The sequence below is a fragment of the Podarcis tiliguerta genome (assembly GCF_965153285.1).
Source record: "Podarcis tiliguerta genome assembly, chromosome: 14".
Lineage (NCBI taxonomy): Eukaryota > Metazoa > Chordata > Lepidosauria > Squamata > Lacertidae > Podarcis > Podarcis tiliguerta.
This window is the reverse complement of record NC_139547.1, coordinates 36,898,520-36,920,884: the sequence shown is the minus strand read 5'-3', so window position 1 is coordinate 36,920,884 and position 22,365 is coordinate 36,898,520. Positions and strand designations below refer to the sequence as shown.

At 41.0% G+C, this 22,365-nt stretch overlaps 1 protein-coding gene across 7 annotated transcripts in view; it reads right to left on the bottom strand.

Annotated features, from left to right (window-relative positions):
• Nucleotides 1-22,365, bottom strand: part of LOC310663962 (ankyrin repeat and fibronectin type-III domain-containing protein 1-like) — a 328,708-nt gene that overhangs the window by 117,621 nt on the left and 188,722 nt on the right. For 6 of the 7 annotated variants that reach the window (XM_083412404.1, XM_083412403.1, XM_083412405.1 and 3 more), the window contains one exon: nucleotides 5,792-5,832. In XM_083412404.1, coding sequence (XP_083268530.1) covers nucleotides 5,792-5,832 — 41 coding nt within the window. Of the gene's footprint in view, nucleotides 1-5,791; nucleotides 5,833-8,790; nucleotides 8,975-22,365 lie in introns of those variants that run through there. The other variant, XM_083412407.1, reaches the window with a different exon arrangement.

Here is a 22,365-nt window from a genome sequence, read left to right as displayed (position 1 = left end):
TCACTCTAGACTTGCTTCCTATAGGCAGACAGAAGGTAGATAATACTTTCACCGGCTACCCACAGCTGTGTCCCATTAAGCTGAACTCTCTACACCCAGGTACAGCAGGTTTGTTGAGTTTCCCAGGGTGTCCAAGGGGTGGGAATAGGGTCCTCCCTCCACTCACAGCTCTTTCTTCACCCTCTGTCCTCTCCTCCTCCTGCAGCTGTTTTTTCTCTCAGACCTTCCTGTAGCCATATAGGTTTACAATTTTTGTGCACTCATCCTACCTCTATCCAAGCAGAAAAACAAAGAAAACTACTGTCTGGCACCCCTAGACTTTGCCCTTTGGGTTCTGCTGCACTTTCCCTATTCATAAGGAAATATTTTCCATCACTTAGAGCCACATGGCTTCACTATTGGAAAACTCCAAAGACAATACCTTTGCATATTTCCCTGTAATAAATAGAGAGTAGATGTGAACAGATGTGGCCAATTCTAAACACCAAGCACAATATCTTTACTTTAGCTTAGTATGGACTAAAGAGCACATTCATTATTTGAACGAGGACTTCACTATTTTTCACTCACTGCAGATAAAGTGTGAGCATCACACCCATTACATCCATTTGCTTGATCACTTTAAGAATGAAGTTATGATAGCACTGTCTGCATTAATTTTGGTGGTTGTCAGATTTGACATAGGGATGCACACTTCCCTGCCCAGCCTCTTTTGTAGGCATCAATGCAATTCCTCATCACACAACCCCTGACCCCCTTTTTACATTTTACATTCTTGGGTTTTTTATCAAATACAAATGGTTTTCAGCCATGGCTTACAATGAATTCATGTTGGGGGTATAAGGAATCCACTGGAGTACACCAAGGTCTTTCTGCTAGCCATGCATTCTTTCATTTTGTTTCATTTTGTTCACCTTCAACTGCTCATTAACTGGCAGTGACCAGTCATTAACCACCACCACCAATGACCCCTGAGTCAAAGAGAGGCCAAGACCTGAATGGCCAAGGAGAATGACTTCTCTGTTGTTGCTCTTCAGGGTGGTCCCTTTAGGATGGGTAGAGGGCAGCATGGCAGGAAAAAGTTCACCTTATGGTTTGATAAATCAACATTCAAGTCTCCCTCTCTATGCCAGTGCAGCAAATAGTATTATTATTATTATTATTATTATTATTGAATTGTCCTAGCCACTTATGGCAATGAGAGTCTTGGCCAAGCAGGTTTTAAAAAGTGGGTTGAAATGGTACTAAAATTTCAGAAGAGGCCATGTTTGTTACAAACTATGGAGGGGGAAACATGTGTTTCTATATCAACCAAAGCAGTAAAAAGTATCCCAATGTAATCTCAATCCATTCAAAGCTATAGAACACAAGACAGAGAGAGAGAGAGAGAGAGAGAGAGAAATTGAGCTTGATTAAACTAACAATTTTTGAGATAGGAACCAAACTCTAGGCAGAGATGTGGCCTTGTCTTGAAAATACAATATGATAGAACAATAATAATGATATTATTTAAATTAATAGTTTGCTATGACTCGAGGGTTCAAGGGCTGGCTAAAGACAATGTTCCAAGTTAAGTTTGAACATCATAATTGTAGACATGGCGCAAAAGTTTCAAAATCGTTCTTTGTGCAGTGATCTTGATCATCTCTTCTAGTGCCTAATAGAATGACATGCATAAATTGAACAAACTGTCTCTCCTATACTGTTGGACAGCTCAAATCCGAATACTGCAAAACCAATTCCCATACAGTGTCATTTAAAGCAACAATTTAACTGATGATTAAGGTTTGAGGCAGCCTTGGATATGGCAGGTATGCAGAAAATCCAGGCAGGTTTGATTCAGCTGTCAGTAATAAAAATGTAGGGTTAAGCTTCCAAGTGTTAGAGCCCCTTCTCAAAATGTCTCAGTCTGATTTTATCACTCTGAACAGAAGCAAAAGATTGTGGAGGAAGTTTTTATTATTTCAACTGCCTGTTGAGCAAGTGACACCCTTGTCATGCTCCCCATTAGGAGATGGCCAGGGAGAAAGGGCAGGAGAAATTGCCAGCTGTCACCAGGGACAGCTTTTGCTTTTCTAAATGAAATATTCAACACAGAAGGTATGAAATATGAGACACAGCAGCTTACTTAATTTGCTGACACCCAAGGCTAACCATGCATGCTGTGCTAGACACAGATTGACCTGTTAACTCCTTTGTCCACTGCCTAGCTCAGAGGCTAGGTTTCCTGAACACCTCTAAGTATCTCTCCCTACTAAAGCAACATGTTCTTGACAACCAATTTATTGAAACATACATAAACTTTCAGCTGCCCATTGTCTAACCTAGAAAAGACTTTGCAAGCTGAGGAGGAAAACAAAAATAATGCACCAGGCTTTAAAGAAGACAATGCTATCTTGCCGCTTAACAATTCTACAGTTCAAGGAACAGTACAATCTATGCAACCAAGGTTTGCCCTTCACTAGAACATTCACTTCCAGGGACAGCATAACTACATGTAACCTTAAATGTAAATAAAAACCGTTTGGGTTCATAGATTTGTGGTACAGCACAGATGAGAGAGGATACAGTTAAATGGCAGAACTGCTCTTTACCCCACTCCTGAGGCCAAGATAGAATGAACTACTACTGGCATAGGGAGGAGGGCAAATCCATCAAACACTCCCCTCCACTCTGATGTTGAGGATTCTAATTAGAGATGCATGAGCATCCCAAAAAGGAGGCAGTGGGCAATGCAGATCTCCAATGGAGTATTCAATCCCAGCAGTGAGGGATTGAACTATGTTTTATTTTATTCATTTCTACAGTTTATATACTGCTTAACACCATAGGAAGAAGATAAGAGCACAAGAAGAGCCTGCTGGATCAGGCCAGTGGCTCATCAAGTCATCCTGTTCTCATAATGGCCAACCAGATACCTGTGGGAAGTCTGAAAGCAGAAACGTAGCCATCATAGCTAGTAACTTTTGATAGTATCCTCCTCCATGAATTTATCTAATCATCTTCTAATGCAATCTACTTTGGTGGTCATCACTGCCTCCTATGGGAGTAAGTTCCAGAGTTTATCTATTCACTGTGTGAATAAGTACGTTCCTTTATCTGTTCTGAATCTATCTTCCAACGTTCAGCTTCACTGAATGTTCAAGAGTTCTAGTGTTATGAGAGAAACCTTTCTCCATACAATACATGATTTTATAAACTTCTATCATGTCACCTCTTACTTGCCTTTTCCCTAAACTTCAAAGTCCCAAACTCTGCAACTTTCCCTCATAGAGGAGTCACTCCATCCCCTTAATCGTTTTAACTTCCTTTTCTTAAACTTTTCCAACTCTATAATAGCTTCTCTGAGGAGAGGTAACCAAAACTATACACAGTATTACAAATGTGGCTGCACCATTTATTTTTTATAACAACATTATGATATCAGCAGTTTTATTTTCAATGCCTTTTGTCATGATATTTAGCACGGAATCTGACATTTTCGCAGCTGCCACACACTGTGTCAACATCTTCAATGAGCTATCCACTATGACCCCAAGGTCCAATTCCTGGTCATTCACCACTAGTTCAGACCCCTTAAATCTATATTTAAAACGGAGATTTCTTTTGTGGCAACATGCATCCCTTTGCCCTTCCTTACACCGAATCGCACCTGCCATTTTACTGTCCATTGGAGAGGTCCTTTTGGAACCTCTAAGTGGTGTACAGTAAGGTTACAAGATATGATAAAGATACAATAAGTTAAAATGAACTTTGACTGCACAGTGGGAAAATAAGGTTATTGTGTCAATTTTGCCACCAAGCATTATTTATTTGTTATTGCTTTTAAAGAAAAGAAAAGGGAATACCAGAAATAAGAGGTGACAGAAAATGTGGATATAGTAGTGTGTGTTGAATGTTGCAGGATGAGACGAAAGGTGGGTCCAGTATATGAAAAGGTTGAACACTATTGCCATATACAGATGTCGGATGTCTATAGGATAGCTGCAAGTAGCAAAGTCTTGCTAAGTAGGTAGGTATATAAGCTTGACTTACTGGGATGTGCAGGTCTCCTACTTATAGAAAAGACCCAGTTCTGCCAAGAGCAGAACCATTCTGAATAAGCACATCATTAGGATCAGCATTTATTGTACATATTTAAAATCTCAATGTCATAGTGATGCTACATGACTCAGCAAAAATGCCAAGACTGACTAATGTAGTTCACATCACTCAAGACAGTGTACCTTAACCTCCTGATGGAACCATGCTGCCAGCGGCATAGGAAGGGGAGTAGTTGTGAAAACTGCCAAGTTCTGGAAGCTCTCACTCCCTTTCCCTGAACTAGCAATTAAAAAATGCCCCGAAGCAAGTAGACTAATAGTTCTAAATTTAAAAAATCCAAATGCTGATTTAGAAGCCTAATCTTATGTAGGTGGCATTTTTCAACAGCATGATAATGGCTAGTTAGCAAGAATATTCTGAGGGGTAGGGAGAACCAAACTCAGGTGTACCTGCACTCACACCAAGTGCACACTTATGCCATAGGTGCCTGCGTGGCATTGTCAAAGGACAATGTGCCCTATTTTCACATTTCTCTGCTACATGTTTACATTTCCCATGTGACAAAGGAAGACCCAGAACAAAGAGTACTGAACAAAAAAGTAGATAAGAATATGGATAGTTGGGAACCTCTTGTCATGCACATTTGCTTATGCTCCTCCACATATGTAAGAAATTGACTGTACAACAATATAAACATTAGTTCTATGCATTTAAATATAGCTGTTGTTATTTGAAGATTTAAAAAATATGCGACAAAATAAATTTCCATGTTATTTGGGGCAGCAAATGGATAACAGGCATATCCAGCAAAAGTTGCTCAAGTGGAAACATTAAAAATCCAGATTCATTTGCAATATTTTAGGAACATACTGTTGCATTTACATCTGTATTCCGCCCTATATCCAAAATGTCAAGCAAACATTGTGTTTAAACCAGACAGAAAAAACAAATCTTAAAGGGCAGTGAATTAAAATAATGCCGCTAAAGGACTCTAACAACTTCCTTCTCTATTACCAAGTATCAAAAAGGAATGCGATACTTTCCACCCGAAAATACTGTAATGAATGACCACAGGAAAGAAGCTTCATAGCTGTGGGCCAATCTCTCTTGACAGAACTCTTCTGGTTAAATATCACACCACATCACAAATGCAAGGCAAGAAAGTTGTGCCCTGCACGTGCAGAAGGAACTGGGAGCTGCCACAAGAGCAGTCCTGAACAATCAGAACACTGAACAATTGTTCTGAAGAATCCTTGTTTGTGGTGATATGTTGTAACGGTCCACAGCAATTACCAAAGCTTGGGCTATTTTTTTTTTTAGTGCTGGGTACTGAATTATGGCTGCTCAGGTTGGCTGAACTAAAAACAAACCTTTTCAGACAGCAGCTACATGAAGATGGCATCTCTGTGGCATCCCTGATTACAACAACCACCTTGTGTCATTTATGGTAAGGTTATCACGTTACTATCATGTTCACTGTGATAGATTCTAGTTGGCTCTCCTTCCTCTAATCCAGAGGTACCTAACCTGTGTCCCTCCAGATGCTGTTGGAATAGTCAACAGGCAGGGACTCTGAGAGTTGTGACTTAACAACTGGATAGCCACAGGTTAGCCATCGCTGTTATAACATATCAGAGACAAACAATGCAGAAGAAAAACAGATTTTGCTTATACTATTAAGATTGCAATTATTTAAATTTAAAATTTTAAATCCCATTGAAACCACACACAAGAATATAAAACTTACTTTGATGGATACAAGTCCTTCTTGTCTGCTGATCCAAGGCTCTGGAAGACATAAAAGGATTCAGTTAAGTCCTACTTTCTCCCCAGGTTCATGGAACACACAAAGCAAAGCATTACACAGTATTGTTGGGGCTGGTAGCTGTTAAGCTTTTATCATTAATTCTTTGATTCACTTGTGTCACAAATAAATGAGTGCTACTTCATGGAAGTATAATGAGACATTAGTGTGCTCTCATATGAGGAATTTTTCAAGTGCCTATGGTTGAATCAGCATATCTGACATATGCAAAGCATGAGGAGAATGTGCCAATACCTGTGGCCATATAACTGCAAGTCCGAGTTGTTCACTAGAGACTAGCAGGATCAGCATGAGATAAAAAAAAATGGCAAACATGCAAGGGGAAGGGGTGTAGCTGAGGGGAAGAGCATATATTTGCATGCAAGGAGCTTCATTACCTGGTATTATCAGTGTAAAAAGATTTTAAGAAACTATTGCTAGGAAAACAGTTGTCTGGAACCCTCTACTAGTCAGCAGAACCATTACTAGTCAACAGACATACACTACACCAGACAGAACCAATGATCGTATTCAGTATAAGGTTTGAATAATTTCATGATTTATGCATTTGATTCAGTACTACTTATCACCTCTTCTTTGAGCTTCTTCCACTTCTGGATTTAGTGCTACAGTGTGAATCTAGCCATGAGGAAAGCTCCCTTCTTCACAAGTCCCAAGTCTTAGTTATTCCTAACTGTATGTTAGACCTACTACAAGTCCAGTCTTGTTTTGGTGCTACCAGCAAAGTCAAGCCTCCTATTTCAGTTGGGAAATTCAGCTTGCATAATTGCCAGTACCTCAACTGCACCTATCCTATAGGAAATGGGGTACCAAAATCCATGCCAAGCAAGCCACCTTGTTCACTCCAAATGTTTCTCAATGCACTGAAAGAGAAGGCTGAGTGGAGAGACAGGAGGAAATCTTGAAAATGCTACAACCATAAAAGCAAACATGGCTGCCAAGCGCAAACTATACTGAATCACTAGCTAAATGAATGCACTTTCTTCAAGCACTAAAAACTGTCAGAGACCTCAGACATGAGCAGTATGCCTGCAAGGTTGGGAGAGATTCCCATGAGGTAATCTACCCAAAGTGAAACTCATCCATCATCTTTTTGCAGGCTGACATCACAATGCCCAAGTAACTTAAGTCTTTGATAGAACCTTCAACTGCCAGTCAAAGAATATATATATTTCTAAATGCAAACCCCAATTGGGAGTCCAAAAAGAGAACATGACAGATTGAATTCCTTGGAGGCCTGGAAATTTGCATACACATTAACCATTCATTTGCAAAGAAGTAACAATTCACTGTGGACTCAGCAAGCTGTTACTCCCAGTTTGAGTTATGAGGATGTACTAGGTGTATACACACATCTGTGCACTTCCTTTTTGTGCACTTTCTAAAACAAGCAGAAATAGAAAAATCACAGCAATTTAAGTTTGAAAGAATGTACCTGGGTACCTGTGATATATAAAAGGTTTATATTCTTTATCTTTGGCAACCTGTGTCAGTCACAAGAGACAGCTGATTTGTGGTGCACAGAGTCATACATCTTTAATCTCTACCTACAAATGAAACCGGGGGGACGTGGGTGGCACTGTGGTCTAAACCACTGAGCCTAGGGCTTGCTGATCGGAAGGTCGGTGGTTCGAATCCCAGCAACGAGGTGAGCTCTCGTTGTTCGGTCCCAGCTCCTGCCCACGTAGCAGTTCAAAAGCACATCAAGTGCAAGTAGATAAATAGGTACCGCTCTGGCAGGAAGGTAAACAGCATTACCGTGCGCTGCTCTGATTCACCAGAAGTGGCTTAGTCATGCTGGCCACATGACCCGGAAGCTGTCTGCGGACAAACACTGGCTCCCTCAGCCAGTAAAGCGAGATGAGCGCCGCAACCCCAGAGTCGTCCGTGACTGGACTTAACAGTCAGGGGTCCCTTTACCTCTACAAATGAAACCAGGGAGCAACTGCTCCCAATGAAGTTTCATTATGCTTATTAGGTGAGGAGAGGTCATGATGCCACTGGAGAGGTCATGATGCCACTAGGGTGAATGGGACACTCAGTCTCAAACTGCCTGCAGCCACACTGCATCTACCTACCTTCTGACTTACAAATAGTAAATGGAATGATACAGGTTATCAGTTTCCTCCTCTGTAGTCTCGTTGTTGTCTTTGTAGAACTCACCAGAGAGGATAATAATAATAATAATAATAATAATAATAATAATAATTTATTTATTTATACCCTGCCCATCTGGCTGAGTTTCCCCAGCCACTCTGACTGGCTCCCAATTGAGTGTTAAAAACAATACAGCATTAAATATTTAAAACTTCCCTAAACAGGGCTGCCTTCAGATGTCTTTTAAAAATAGGACAGCTGCTTATTTCCTTGACATTCCACAGGGCGGGTGCCACTACCGAGAAGGCCCTCAGTCTGGTTCCCTGTAACCTCACTACTCACAATGAGGGAACCGCCAGAAGGCCCTCGGCACTGGATCTCAGTGTCCGGGCTGAATGATGGGGATGGAGACAAAACTAGAATGAGTTGGTTTCACCTGTCATTGGTTCCAGCTACATGCACTTTTGGTCTCTTTGCTTTCCACCCCACCAGACACCACTATTTTATGCATCAATTCTCTTCTGCTGAACACTATCTACTCTGCTTGTGAGAAAGAAGTTTGGGAGGAAATGTTTCCCCAGAAATAAGCATACCAGAAATAAACATGCAGCTGTACAAAGGCCATGCCCCTGTTGCCCTGAGAAAGGTGGCTTACTGTTATTTGACCTGAAGATTTACGGGAAAGAATGGGGAAAAGTCAGAAATAGGAAAGCAAATCTACGCCTGGAAAGCTCACTTCCAGAAGCTTATTGAATATTCTCACCAACACATACTTTACAGGGTGGGAGGAGTAAAAGGGGAAATATAAAACAGATAGACCAAACCTTAGTTCAGGAAGCCCAAATGTTCCAAAAGACCTAAAGGACCTTCTTGTGCATTCAACCTGTAGTTCTATTCTCTCCTTGTTTTATGTGCCCATGTGCCTTCTTTTAATCCTTCTTTGCCTCGCAGGAGAAAGATGAGGCTGAGAGTTACTTGCAAGCAGCATGTTTGCACTCCAGAGCTGCTGTTGTACTTTTACATTGTGGTTGCCAGGCAATGGCTACAAGCTGACTCCAAAGCAGTAGGCAGCAACCAGGCAGAATACTAATCAATGGAGCAATAAACCTGCCCTCCCCAATGCTCACAAAAATGAGACCTGCCCCCTAAAACAGCAGCTTAAGCAACTAAAGCTTTAAGATTACCTATGTGCAAAGTAAATTGAAAAGCAAAACCTCAGGCTTCTATTCTGGAGGAATAGTAAGCTTGTGGGCAGGCCTGTGGGGGTTGTTGGGTTTTCAAAAATCATCATTTGTGTAGCATTGAGTTTTCCTGTAAGTGAACAGCTTCTTACAACAATTGCAAATGAGCCTAACATTACACTAATACCCACTCACCTCCTTATTTGCGCACTACTCAATTGGTGTGGGGGAGGGGTTTATTGGTGACAATAATCCAGTCGGGATTCAGGCCTCATCACGGGACTGAAACTGCCTTGGTCGCACTGGTTGATGATCTCCGGCGGGCTAGGGACAAAGGTGAGAGCTGTTTCCTAGTTCTGCTGGATCTCTCAGCGGCGTTTGATACAATCAACCATAGAATCATAGAATCATAGAGGTTTAGAGGCTTCTTGTTGTAGATTTGGAGCTGGAAGGGAAATGACCATCTCCACCATCTGCAATCGTCTCCCAACTCCTCTGGTTGTAAATCCATTTATCTCTCCTGGCATGACAACAGCTTCCTTTGTCTGTCTTGGTCTTCTGGACAGCTGCAAAGACACACAGCCTGATCCATCATCAGCAGGTGTCTCCCACTCAGAGGTGTGAGAGGTGTCAGTTCCTCTCTCTGACAGGTCTTGTGTATTCTCCAATCTGAAATTTCTCTGATGCAATTTCTCTTGAAATTCTCCACACAGAGCTAAAGTTCCCAGACTGGTTTAAGAGCCAATCCTTAGTCCCAGGGAACTCTGGGAACAGTAGTTCTTGCCTACCGAGCTCTGGGAAGGTCTCACAAGATCTGGTGGGGCTGTCCAAAATCTTGCAAAGACCTCCAGAGCCTTCACAAGACCTTCCCAGGTCCCATTAAGCAAGGCAGATTGCTTAAATCCCCTTTCTGTGCCAAGTTCTCGCATTGTGAAGAAAACTTTTAAGCTCTCTGTGCTGTTGTGTGGGCTCTAGGAAGTCTCATGGGAACCTTTCAGAGCCCACTAATCAAGGCAGAGAGCCCAAATCTCTCCACCATGCATAGGTGGCAAGGCCTGCTTGGCACATAGGTGCTGGGATGGTGCCATGGGAGTGGTTCCCGGGTTTGTTCTGGCTATATGCAATTTTGGCTTCATGTGCAATCCCTGGAACCTAACTCCCACATAAGTTCCAAGGTGACTGCACTTCTATAAAGATTTATGAATGTCACAAAGTAAATTTCATTAGCAAAGGCATGTTTTCTCTTAATTGGAAATTCCCAGTCTTATTTTTAAATCAGAACTCACCATCTGACACTTCAGCTACTGTAATGATGATCAAGTTGCTATCCCTCACTAGTGCTGCTCTCAGAACAGAACAGGACCTTATAGCAAAGTCTAGGGTTGCACTCAGCCAAATGAGCAGGAGGACCCCCAAACACAGCAGAGCTAGCTTTTCACATTTTGAATCAAGCAAAATAATACTTCTTACCATCTAAAGAGGGGTCCCTGTGAAACTATTACATCCAGAGTTTAAAATTACCAACAACACAACTGTACCTCTTGGCTGAAGTCGAAAACCTACATATTTGCAGGCAGGTGTACCTAAATACTTACATAGAAACACTTCTGTTTCCTCAGTTGTGATTTAACTAAATATCTGTTCTCATTCAGTATGGTGCAGTGACAAATTAACAATATAAAAGTTCTACTATCCAAATGCAATTTGGAACAGGAAGGCAGAAAGTAAAAAAGTCAAACTTCCAGACTGGGCTCTAGTGGCCATGTATGAGAAATACAAAAACACCCTGCATAGATAAAAATTACTCACACGTATATAGAGTTGCTTTCAAGGCGGATAATTTTCAGCAGGGGAAAACTAATACTATTGTACCAGGGAAACACAAAAAACCTGTATTGGAATATTTCTCTGCAAGCATCTGGGTAACACGTGGGAGTAGGAGAAAGTTCCTTCATGAGGTTAACATGTTGTAGCCATCAAGATAGTCGTTTCCCCAAGAAAGCATAATTTAGGAAGCAACATAAGGTTTATCTACACATGCATAAAAAGAACTCAGTATAGCCCTCCTAGGAAAGTGTCACCTCAAAATGTACATAAGGAAACCACATAAACCACTGTGTGTCTGAATGCCCCTCATTTAAATCCCAGGCTCTGCGTGTAAAACATAACAATGCCAGGGAGAAAGGTTATAATCTACTAGTTTCATTGACATGCTAGTTTTCAATATGAAGTAGGTAAATTAGGGGAATAGGCATTCAAATATCTGTGTTGGCATTCTGATTCTAAACTCATAAATGAGCTCCAAGATTCTGATATTTTTTAACTTTGGAACTACTGAGAATTTACAGAGCATCTGAGGAGCTATCTGGGGATTAGGTACTTTGATTTATTTCTCAACTTCCCCCTTCTGAGCATTCAAGCTCCGCCTCTGGGTTCCTTGTGGCTTCTTATGACTCACTACCAAGGTTCTGCATGTTACTTTTTGATTACTCACCTCATTGATGAATCAGAGTGTAGGAACCACATATTAAATCATTTAACAAAATAATGGGGAAGGGAGTCGTTTTTATTATGCTGTGGGTATTTTCATAAAAGTATATTTCTGGATGATGCATTTGCCTGCCTTCATAAAGTGATTTTGCCTACTTGGGAAGAGGACAGAAAGTTTTCCCAATAGCAATATATTGACTTCATGTGTGGCACATAGGGAAATAAAGTGTCAGTTGCTCGTAGAGGCAATAGGTACAAAACACTTGTCTTTAAGAATGGATAATTCTGTCAATTTTGGTTTCTCTCAATTTATCATTTTTCCAGTCTTCAGTTTGAAAAACTCCCACTTCAGTGAGGTTACAGGGAACCAGGCAGAGGGGTGCCTGCCCTGTGGAACGCCCTCCCAGCAGATGTCAAGGAATTAAACAACTATTTTACTTTTAAAAGACAACTGTTCAGGGAAGTTTTTAATGTCTGGTGCTGTATTGTTTTTAATATTCGGTTGGAAGCCGCCCAGAGTGGCTGGGGAAACCCAGCCAGATGGGCGTGGTATAAATAAATTATTATTAGTAGTAGTTGTTGTAGTAGTAGTAGTTGTTGTTTAGTCATTTAGTCGTGTCCGACTCTTCGTGACCCCATGGACCAGAGCACGCCAGGCACTCCTGTCTTCCACTGCCTCCCACAGTTTGGTCAAACTCATGCTGGTAGCTTCGAGAACAGTATCCAACCATCTCGTCCTCTGTCGTCCCCTTCTCCTTGTGCTCTCCATCTTTCACAACATCAGGGTCTTTTCCAGGGAGTCTTCTCTTCTCATGAGGTGGCCAAAGTATTGGAGCCTCAGCTTCAGGATCTGTCCTTCCAGTGAGCACTCAGGGCTGATTTCCTGAAGAATGGATAGGTTTGATCTTCTTGCAGTCCATGGGACTCTCAAGAGTCTCCTCCAGCACTATAATTCAAAAGCATCAATTCTTTGGCGATCAGCCTTCTTTATGATCCAGCTCTCACTTCCATACATCACTACTGGGAAAACCATAGCTTTAACTATACTGACCTTAGTAGTAGTAGTAGTAGTAGTAGTACAGTGGTACCTCGGTTTAAGAACGATTCGGTTCACAAATTCCACAAAACCAGAAATAGTGTCCCGAGTTGAGAACTTGTAACTTGGTCTAAGACAAAATCCGAATGGTGGAAGGGCACTGGCAGCAAGAGGCCTCATTAGGGAACTGTTTAAATAAGGTTTCAGTTTAAGAACAGACTTCTGGAACAGATTAAGTTCGTAAACCAAGGTACCACTGTATTATGTCCTCAAAAATAGTGGGACACAGAAACCAGCCTTCACGTTGATAAAGCACTTTTCTGCATTAGTGCTGTTAAATTCATGTTCTGATGATTTTCTGCCACCCTGTGCATTCTAAATGTGACCAAAAGAAACTAAGCATGCACACACCAATAATAAATGCACAGTTGTGTTGTAGCAAATTACAAAATGTTATATACCTCATGCATGAATTATAACATGCTCCAGCAAAATTCCTGGGGCCCCACAGAGAGAAAATTTCTGGATTCAACCCTAGTTTCAACACAGAAGACATTATGCAAATGAATGGTAGGACATACTTGGGATACCAGTATGCGTGCTAGCAATGCTGCCAACACACAAAAGCTCCATTTAAAACAAAATTAAGTGAATGCTGCTGATACCCATAGAATGGAAGGTTTTTCTCCAAGGTGGTCTTCTATGAAACAACATTGCACAGTCCTAGCGCTAACTTGGAGTGGGCCATGACTCAGAAGGGAGTCTGCAAAAAATGACCTGGTTTTGGTTTCATAATTATCTCAATTTCCACATTAAATTCACTCCATTAACAAGTCTTGTTACAATTTCTTTAGCTGCTTGAAATACAGGGTTGGCAGCATGAAAAATTAAACTTTGGAAAGAGGGTTTTTTGCCACTTTTAGTACAGCCAGAAATAAAGATTATGTAATATGAATTCAGCTGACTCTGCTGTCAAAGGCGCGTGAGGAAAATCACTATATTAGCCTCGTAGAAAATCTGAAGGGGAGAAAAACGAGTTTGTTTTGGTCAGTAAAGTGAGTAGATGTGACTCAGCCTCAGAGGGAGCAGAAACACTGAGTAAGAAGGCACTATTTATACCAAAGGCCCTTTATGGATCTTAACCACTAAATTATACAAAAAAATCTGGTCATGACTCCACAGGAAAGAATGAAACTTAAGGACTATTTTTCTCACACTTGCCACACACACGCACACACATGCACACACATGCCTAATAAAGTAAGCCCTTTCAGGCTGAAATATTACTATGCTTTTAAAAACAGGCCCTGAAATCCAGCTCAATATTTTAGAAGAGGGCTTTTTAGGAATGGTTCTATGACTTACCAAGCATGTAGCTTTAGTTCTTTTTTCAAAGCTATCATCAGAGCAGAAGGGACAAACTAAACATTAGAAATACCCTTTGCTACCCCCAAAAAAAATTCTTCACAGAAAAAGCAATGGGGAGATGCAAAACAGCAGATGAGGTGTGCTAAATTCTCTTCCTATGTTCCACTTCTCCATCCCAAAACACCTCTGCAGCTGCTTTCATCGCTACTAAGTACAGTGGTACCTCGGGTTAAGTACTTAATTCGTTCCGGAGGTCCGTTCTTAACCTGAAACTCTTCTTAACCTGAAGCACCACTTTAGCTAATGGGGCCTCCTGCTGCTGCCGTGCCGCCAGAGCACGATTTCTGTTCTCATCCTGAAGCAAAGTTCTTAACCTGAAGCACTATTTCTGGGTTAGCAGAGTCTGAAGCGTATGTAACCTGAAGTGTATGTAACCTGAGGTACCACTGTACATGCCCGTAAGGGCAGATTTGAAACCTCATAGAGGGAACAGCTTGGAGGGGGTTTGAAGCAATAAACAGGGTAGGATTTAAGCATCAAAACAGATTTGAAATCCATAAAGGACAGAGGTTTGGGATAAGATTTGGTGGGGAGAAGCAATGGGTGGAAGGCTTTCATCTCATCGACCATAAAAATTGGTCCACATATCTAAAATATACGCTTCACTAGGATCAAAACATTTGCGTGCACAGGTTCAGGAAGCACGCAGCATGTGGGGGGGGGGGGCAACCAAGGGTAGAAATAAGATATAGGACATTGGTATTGGGTTGAAATAGGGCACAACTTTTTATTAATAACAGATGTAAGTGGGTCTTGGCGAAGGCATTGGATATGTATCTAGTATCAAGTAGTCCACCTGCTGGCTGATCAGTAGGATGGATCAGCCCTGGGTTGAGGATTGCCCCTTGACATACATCAAATGTGATGATCCGATCAGGGCCGCCTCTTGGAAAGGCCCATTGGAACAGGCAGATTTAGGGAAGCGTAACCTGTTTGGCTGCACTGGGTGCCGAGCCAAGAGGGTGCCACAGGAAGCACCACAACAGACTTAGAACAGAAGGTGAGAGACAGGCGGGCGCTCAATTTTGGCATCACACAGGGTGCTACTGAGATATGAAATCCCAAAGTCTGGCACTGCCATTGGCCCCCATGTGGACTTCCAGACAGAGACACCCAGGCCCATGCAGAGCTTGTCTGAGGCCCGGGGCGGGAGTCTTGTTAGAATAAAGTTATAAACTCAAACAAAAAAGCAGCTGATGCCTGGCAGGGTCCCCCATCCAGCTTAGCCCTTCAAGACCCAGGGCAAGTGTACCCGCTCCACCCCCCTGCACAGGCCTGGATACACCTTTTCCTGAACCCCTTTAACAGGGTACCCAAATGGATCCAACCTAATGCCTTAACCATTATGCCCAAAGTTACTTGCTATGAGATAAGCAAAAAACCTGCAGAATGGCTAATCTGAGTGCAGGAAAAACTACTTCCTTGCCCCAGATGTGGAAATTGAGTATTCCATAGCAATGTCTTCACACTGACCTGACCGCTCACCTTCGGGCAGGACACATATAAACAGGGCAGGAGGGTGGGGGATCTAACACAGGAGGAGCAGGGTGTGTATAAGGAATCTGCCTTCTTATTGGGCTGTTTGAATGAGCTTTTACGCTGAAACCCCACAGCTGCCAAGGAAGGTTGTGGCATTTCCGAAGTGCCATGTGGGAAGAAAATTATCCAGAGACCAGGCCACAGCCATGATGGGCAGATGAAGAACAACTGATGAAGGCCAAAGCTGAAACATTTTGCTATAAGAATTTCTTTTTTATTATTTACTGTAATAGACAGACAGACAGACAGAATTTCCACTGACAAACTTCAGCCATTTGAAGTACACCAGGATTCAGCTTCTACAAATTCAGCACAGACATAGCAGAGGCTCAGTTCTCAGAACTCTCCAACATTGCCTCTCGCAATATAAACACCAGGCATTTGTTATACAGTGGGAAATCGAGTGCTCTGGGTTCTGTGAGAACTTTAGAATTTGCTTTGGGGGCAACTTCAAAATGTAGTGGATTTATTTATTTGCAGCATTTATCTGCCATCCAATAGCAAGATCCCCAGAGCTGGGTATGAATTGATAAAATATAATAATAAACCTCATAAAGTAATAAAACAGCAGTTTTAAATGAGTTTTAAAAGATTTAAGAGATATTAAAGTATCTTAACAGGTCTGGCATTTATTTTTATTTTTTAAAGATTTCTTCCTTGCACTAAAATGGCCCCAAAACAAAGGACAGGCAAAGCTCATCAGGAAGAATACTCCACAACCAGAATCCATGGTAAAAAGACAAGTCCATGTAGGAGAGGAGGTGATCCTTCATGTAACCTGGCTACCGGATAATGAGTTTGTACACTAGGAAGGCCAGTAAGCACATTAACTTGGATAATAAGCTATGGACCAGAACATCCCTTGTTCAAATATCATCTTAACAATGAACTGGATCCTCTTATGCAAGCCAGCCTCAGACTCCATGGTGATATAATGAAGAGAATGACTTGCCTTATGGCTGTTGTATTGGTTACTGACACAGATACATTAAGTTCTTTGAGAATCTGGAAAGCACTACGGAAATACCAGAGATGAAAACGACAGCTTTAATAGTTCATATTCTAAAGAAAGTCATAGGCTTTGGCCTGTAGCTTCAGACTGAACAACAGCTCCCGCCTAAGAAGAAAAAACTTATTCACATTAAGACTTGGAATGATGGGAAGGTGGATCATCCTGACAGAAGCGGGGTCCCCTTGGTAACTGTATCACTTTAAAATTGTGCCTCGTTTCTAATCTGAATGGGACTAGCTTCAGCAGTTTATAATCTGCAGCCATTTATTTTCCTATAAAGTGCTGTACTGGCACATAACCAAATCACCAATATACCTGTATACACTACATAGCTTTTAAAACAGGAATGGGCATATTCTGTGACTATGAAAAGTAAGTTCAGCATTCACAGCAAGTTATGAAACTGCATAAAGTTCACGGATGATGGGAGCTCTACTCCAAACAGTTGGTGGGCCACCAGGGGTTTAGTGAACAATGGCACAGAAAGCCAAATTCTCAAGAATTCTCAAACTGGTTTTGAGTTGTAAGCGGCTTAGTGTTCTTATTGTAAGAACAGTGAGTGTGAAGCCCTGGTGGATCAGACAAAATATCCATTTCGTTCAATATACCACTAGATGCTGGTCCATTGGGGATAGTAGGCTACCATACCATCAACTTCCACCTTCCTGCCTTCTTACTCACAATGAGTGCAGATCGACCCTGGCTGTCAGCTTTTTCCATCTCCTTACGGGGAAGGGGACAAAACTAGAATTAGTTGACTCAACTAACTGTCTGTGCTCTCTGCCTTCTGACCTACCAGTCCCAATGTACAGCAGCCACCATTACAACATCCTCTTTCACAGTGTATTCAACAGGAAGTCCACAAGCACAGTTTTAAACAAACAGATCTCCCTCACTGCTGTTCACCCCATCCCATCTCCAGATATTGGTATTCATTGGCATGCTGCCTCTGAAAATGGAGGTTCCATTTAATTAGTAGGCAATAGATCTAGCCTGCATGCGTTGTGCCTAATGCCCTTTCAAAGTCATCCAAACCAGGGGCCATTAGCTGTCATTTCTTGGAAGAACAGATTGACAAAGTTATCTATCTAGTATGTGAAGAAGTACCATCTTCTGTCTGTCTAGAATCTATTGTTTAACTACAGTGGTACCTCGGGTTAAGAACTTAATTCGTTCTGGAGGTCTGTTCTTAACCTGAAACTGTTCTTAACCTGAAGCACCACTTTAGCTAATGGGGCCTCCCACTGCCCAAGCCCGATTTCTGTTCTCATCCTGAAGCAACGTTCTTAACCAGAATTACTATTTCTGGGTTAGCGGAGTCTGTAACCTGAAGCATCTGTAACCTGAGGTACCATTGTATTGTTAATCAACTTCATTGAGAAACAAAACCAAAAATCCCTTTTATTTGCTTTCTTCATGCCATATCACATTTTATAAGTGTTAATAGTGTCCCTGATCGATCTTTCCTTGCATGGAAGGTGCTCCAAGCCCTTGATCCCTCTGGTTCCCTTTTTTGCACCTTTTACAGATCCACAATCTGCATTTTCAAATGTGGCACAGAAGAATGCATTGCATTAATAGCACAATCATATGCATATCTATTCAGAAGTAAGTCCCAGTGAGATCAATGGGGATTACTCCTAGGTAAGTATGTACTGGATTGCGATCTAATATATTTGGCATTGTTCTATATGTGTGTCCCTGTGCAATCTGCCCCAAATCACAAAAGTAGACTATGGCACAGCAGGGTGCTAAACCAGACCTCCTAAAACCCTGTGACATGAAGCAAGTATGAAATACTGAGTTGTACTGTGCTAGATGAGGTATTGGATGGAATTTCAGCCTCACAGATATCAAATTGCTCTTCCAGGCTTGTAAGAGCTTATCTAAAACCTTTTGGCTATAATCCTATGCACACATCCTTACAAGTTAAGCATCACTAAACCCAGTGAAACTTACTTCTGAGTAAACATGCATCAGATTCCTCTGTTATGTTGTTAATGACCCCAAATCCTATTCACTGTCCTTTTTTAAAAAAGGCAGAAGTAGACATTTAGCATCAACCAATGGCGCCAAGAGCAAATGATTTGCTATTTATACAGGCTCCATTCTCTATTAAATATTTAGGCACCAAACTGTAAAAAGGAAGCACAAGACATACTAGTGAATAATTTGAGTGCATTATAAAAAGCCTGGAGGGGGAAAGGGATTTTTTTTGGGACACGTTCCCAATCTTATTAATTGGGAAGACAGCCTTGAAAAAAAATATCTCTTTTTCCCTGAATCATTATCCACTCTTCGGAATCTATCATATGAAAACAGTTATATAAAAGAATAAATTATATTTGTAATGGCAAGAACCCCAGAATAAAACTAGAAACTGTGATGTTCCCATATAAAGATAGGAGACAGCTATCTGTTCCAAATTTTAAAAGTTTACTACTGCGCCAAATCAAATTCACTACATACCAATATTGCCATATAAAAGGGGCTCCACCCAAGCAATCTTGGAAATAACTAATAATCCCTCCCCCCCCCCAAAAAAAACCCCAACCCTACAGCTAGTCAACTTAAGAATGCAGGAACAGTTCTAATAACTCATTAAACACATGGCAACAACCAGCAACATGGAGATTGCTAGAGGAATGTTAAAGTGTTACTATCATTTATTTATTTTATTTTATTTTAGAAAAACAGATTTCCCAACACAGGGATTCTGTTTTATGAAAAGATAAAGGATTTCCAGAATTCTGGAAATAATTTTCTTATTTGTATAATCAGCTTATCACCTCTTCAGCAGAGACTGTGCATTCTAATTTGTTACACACTAGCTGCTTGTGTGTGCTTAACTTTCAGGTTTTCAAAAGTCTGATAGATCTCAGGAAATATAGAAAGTAATTGCATATAAACAAAACTGATCCAGGGAAATGAATGTTCATTGAAAGTCTGGGAAGAAATATCTAATTAACCTTCTAGCGGAACTCTGATTACCAACACTATACTGTACTGAAGTACCTAGATTATATACCGTATTTTTCACTCTATAAGACGCACCAGACCACAAGACGCACCTAGTTTTTGGAGGAGGAAAACAAGAAAAAAAATATTCTGAATGTCAGAAGCCAGAACAGCAAGAGGGATCGCTGCGCAGTGAAAGCAGCAATCCCTCTTGCTGTTCTGGCTTCTGGGATAGCTGCGCAGCCTGCATTCGCTCCCTAAGACGCACACACATTTTCCCTTAATTTTTAGGGGGGGGGAGTGAGTCTTATAGAGCAAAAAATACGGTAATTTGTAATGTTCATCAATAGGAAGTCAAGCAATCTACCCACACATTTTAAAACTTGTCTTGCTCTTAACTTATTTAAGAATAGCATGCAATATGGGGAAAATTACAGTATTCAGCTGATACATTATAACCTATGGAAAATGTGGCTCACTCTTTCTATTCCAAATCAGGGCTCATGAGACAGTGTGCTAGGGAAATGCATTTAGAAGAAAACAGATGCCAAGATTGCATTGAGGGGAATACTATGAAGATTACTCCCCATTATATTTTTATACATAATGTGTGGATTCCCATAAGTCATTCCCATGTTTTAAGGGGGAGGGTAATGAAGGAAGAATTCATACATATATGTATTTCCCATATAGCCATAGGTATCCATGGCTTCCAGAGTGGCTTCACAGACCTCTTGACTTTCTTGGGATTAGACATGTGAACAAACTCCATCCTAAATTACACTTAGAAACATTCCCATACTGAAATGCTCCTCTGGCTTCAATGGGAAGCATGGGCAGCAGCCCTGCCAGATATTTATTTATTCAACTGAATTCTTTGATTGTTTATGGGCTTTATTTCTTTATTATAAATTTCATTTATATCCTCCCTTTTTCAGCAGAACTTCAAGCAGCAGTGACCAAACAAGCTTAAACTCAGCATGGTCCTAGCATCAGGAAGAAGGATAAGGTTGCTTTGGGTAACTGATTTTGAGTGTCATTTAAAGGGTAACAAATTGCATTCAGCTTATTCTCACTGTACACTTACTCTGGAGGGGATTTATGTCTCAGAAGCCAAAGTAACTTAGGCACCTTGACTTGGGATGAGGCACACTATGTACTGTTTTGACTCAGGCAACAAAATGTCTTAGGCCAACCTTGTTGGTTCTAATTTTATTCTATCCCAAGTAGCCTATAATACTTTTAAATATGTTTTAAAATGTTTTAAACCATAAATTTAAATTATAAATTATTATAGAGGGAAAGTGACTTAACAAAGGCCTTCTCAGTAGTGGCACCCACCCTGTGAAAAGCCCTTCCATCAGATGTCAAGGACATAAACAACTGCTTGACTCTTAGAAGACATCTGAAGGCAGCCCTACATCAGGAATTTCTTAATGTTTGATGTTTTACTGGGTTTTTATATTTTGTTGGAAGCCAACCAGAGTGGCTAGGGCAATCCAGTCAGATGGGCAGGGTATTATTATTATTATTATTATTATTACTCTTTCATTGGCCAATGACTTAGCAAAAATGAGCAAGTATGTATAACAAGATTAATAACAAGATGATAACAAGTTTTAAAAACAAAGTTTACCAAGTCGATTGCAACTTATGCTTATTTTACTTATGGCAATCACAACCTTACGCAGATCACAAATAAATAAATTAATAGGGGCAGAAGTGTTGGCTTTTCGCAGTAAAGTAACGCTGCAGAGCTTGCTGGGGAGAGCTTGCATTAAAAAGAAGGGACTCAAAATTAACTCAAACAAGGTTTTAATAAGAAAAACAAAAACTCCTTATACACCAAATACAACTACAAACAAACACGACCCAAACACCAACCCATCCCCAGGGTGAATGGCAGAGCTAGGTGCTGCTCCTTATATACTGTGGCCAATTCCCAACACAGCTTAATCAATGCAACTCAGCAGCACCTGCTATGTCTCACAGCTGTGAAGCTGGATCTCATTAGTTTGCTCTGGCCCTTGCTCTGGCCCCTTAAAGGTATACACATTGGGTGAAACAATGATGAACCTTTAGATTTAAAGAAACAGTTCAACAAGAAGAACCTTTCTTGCCAGGCTCTGGAGGCTCTTCTGAGATCTCACGGGGCTGTCTGAGAGCTTGCAAGATTCTGTGGGAGCATCCTGTGGCCTTGTGTGACCATCCCAGGTGCAAGGCTTAAAAGGCTACTCCCACAAAGGGTTTTCCTTCCCCAAAACAGTTTTTTGAGTCCTGTGCCCTGCTTGAATGAATTGGTCATGAAAGGCCTCCAGGAAGCTCCTGCGAGATCTCAGGCAAATCTTGTGAGATATTGGACTGCTGGGGTAGATCCGGGGGGAGGGGGGGTGTTCTGACTTTGCATGATTCTGTGCACAAACCCCTGTAATGTAACCCAAGTTGAGACCTGTTATTACCATAACAGTTTTGGCACAGATGTAGTTTTCAGTGATGTATTATGTGTACTTGAATAGTGGACATAAATAATTATTTACTGATCTATATTTGCTGTATACATTATGTACCATTCTTTTTGTTTGATGTTTAAAATATTGATTTCTTAATTTTTGGTTCAAAAAAATAGGGGTCGTCTCATACATGGGGGCATCTTATACAAGGAAAAATACAGTACTCAGTATTTGATGTTTTTTAGCAACTAGATGTCAAGTGTGTTTTATCATATTAAAAATGCCTAGCTGTTTGTAATCTCAAA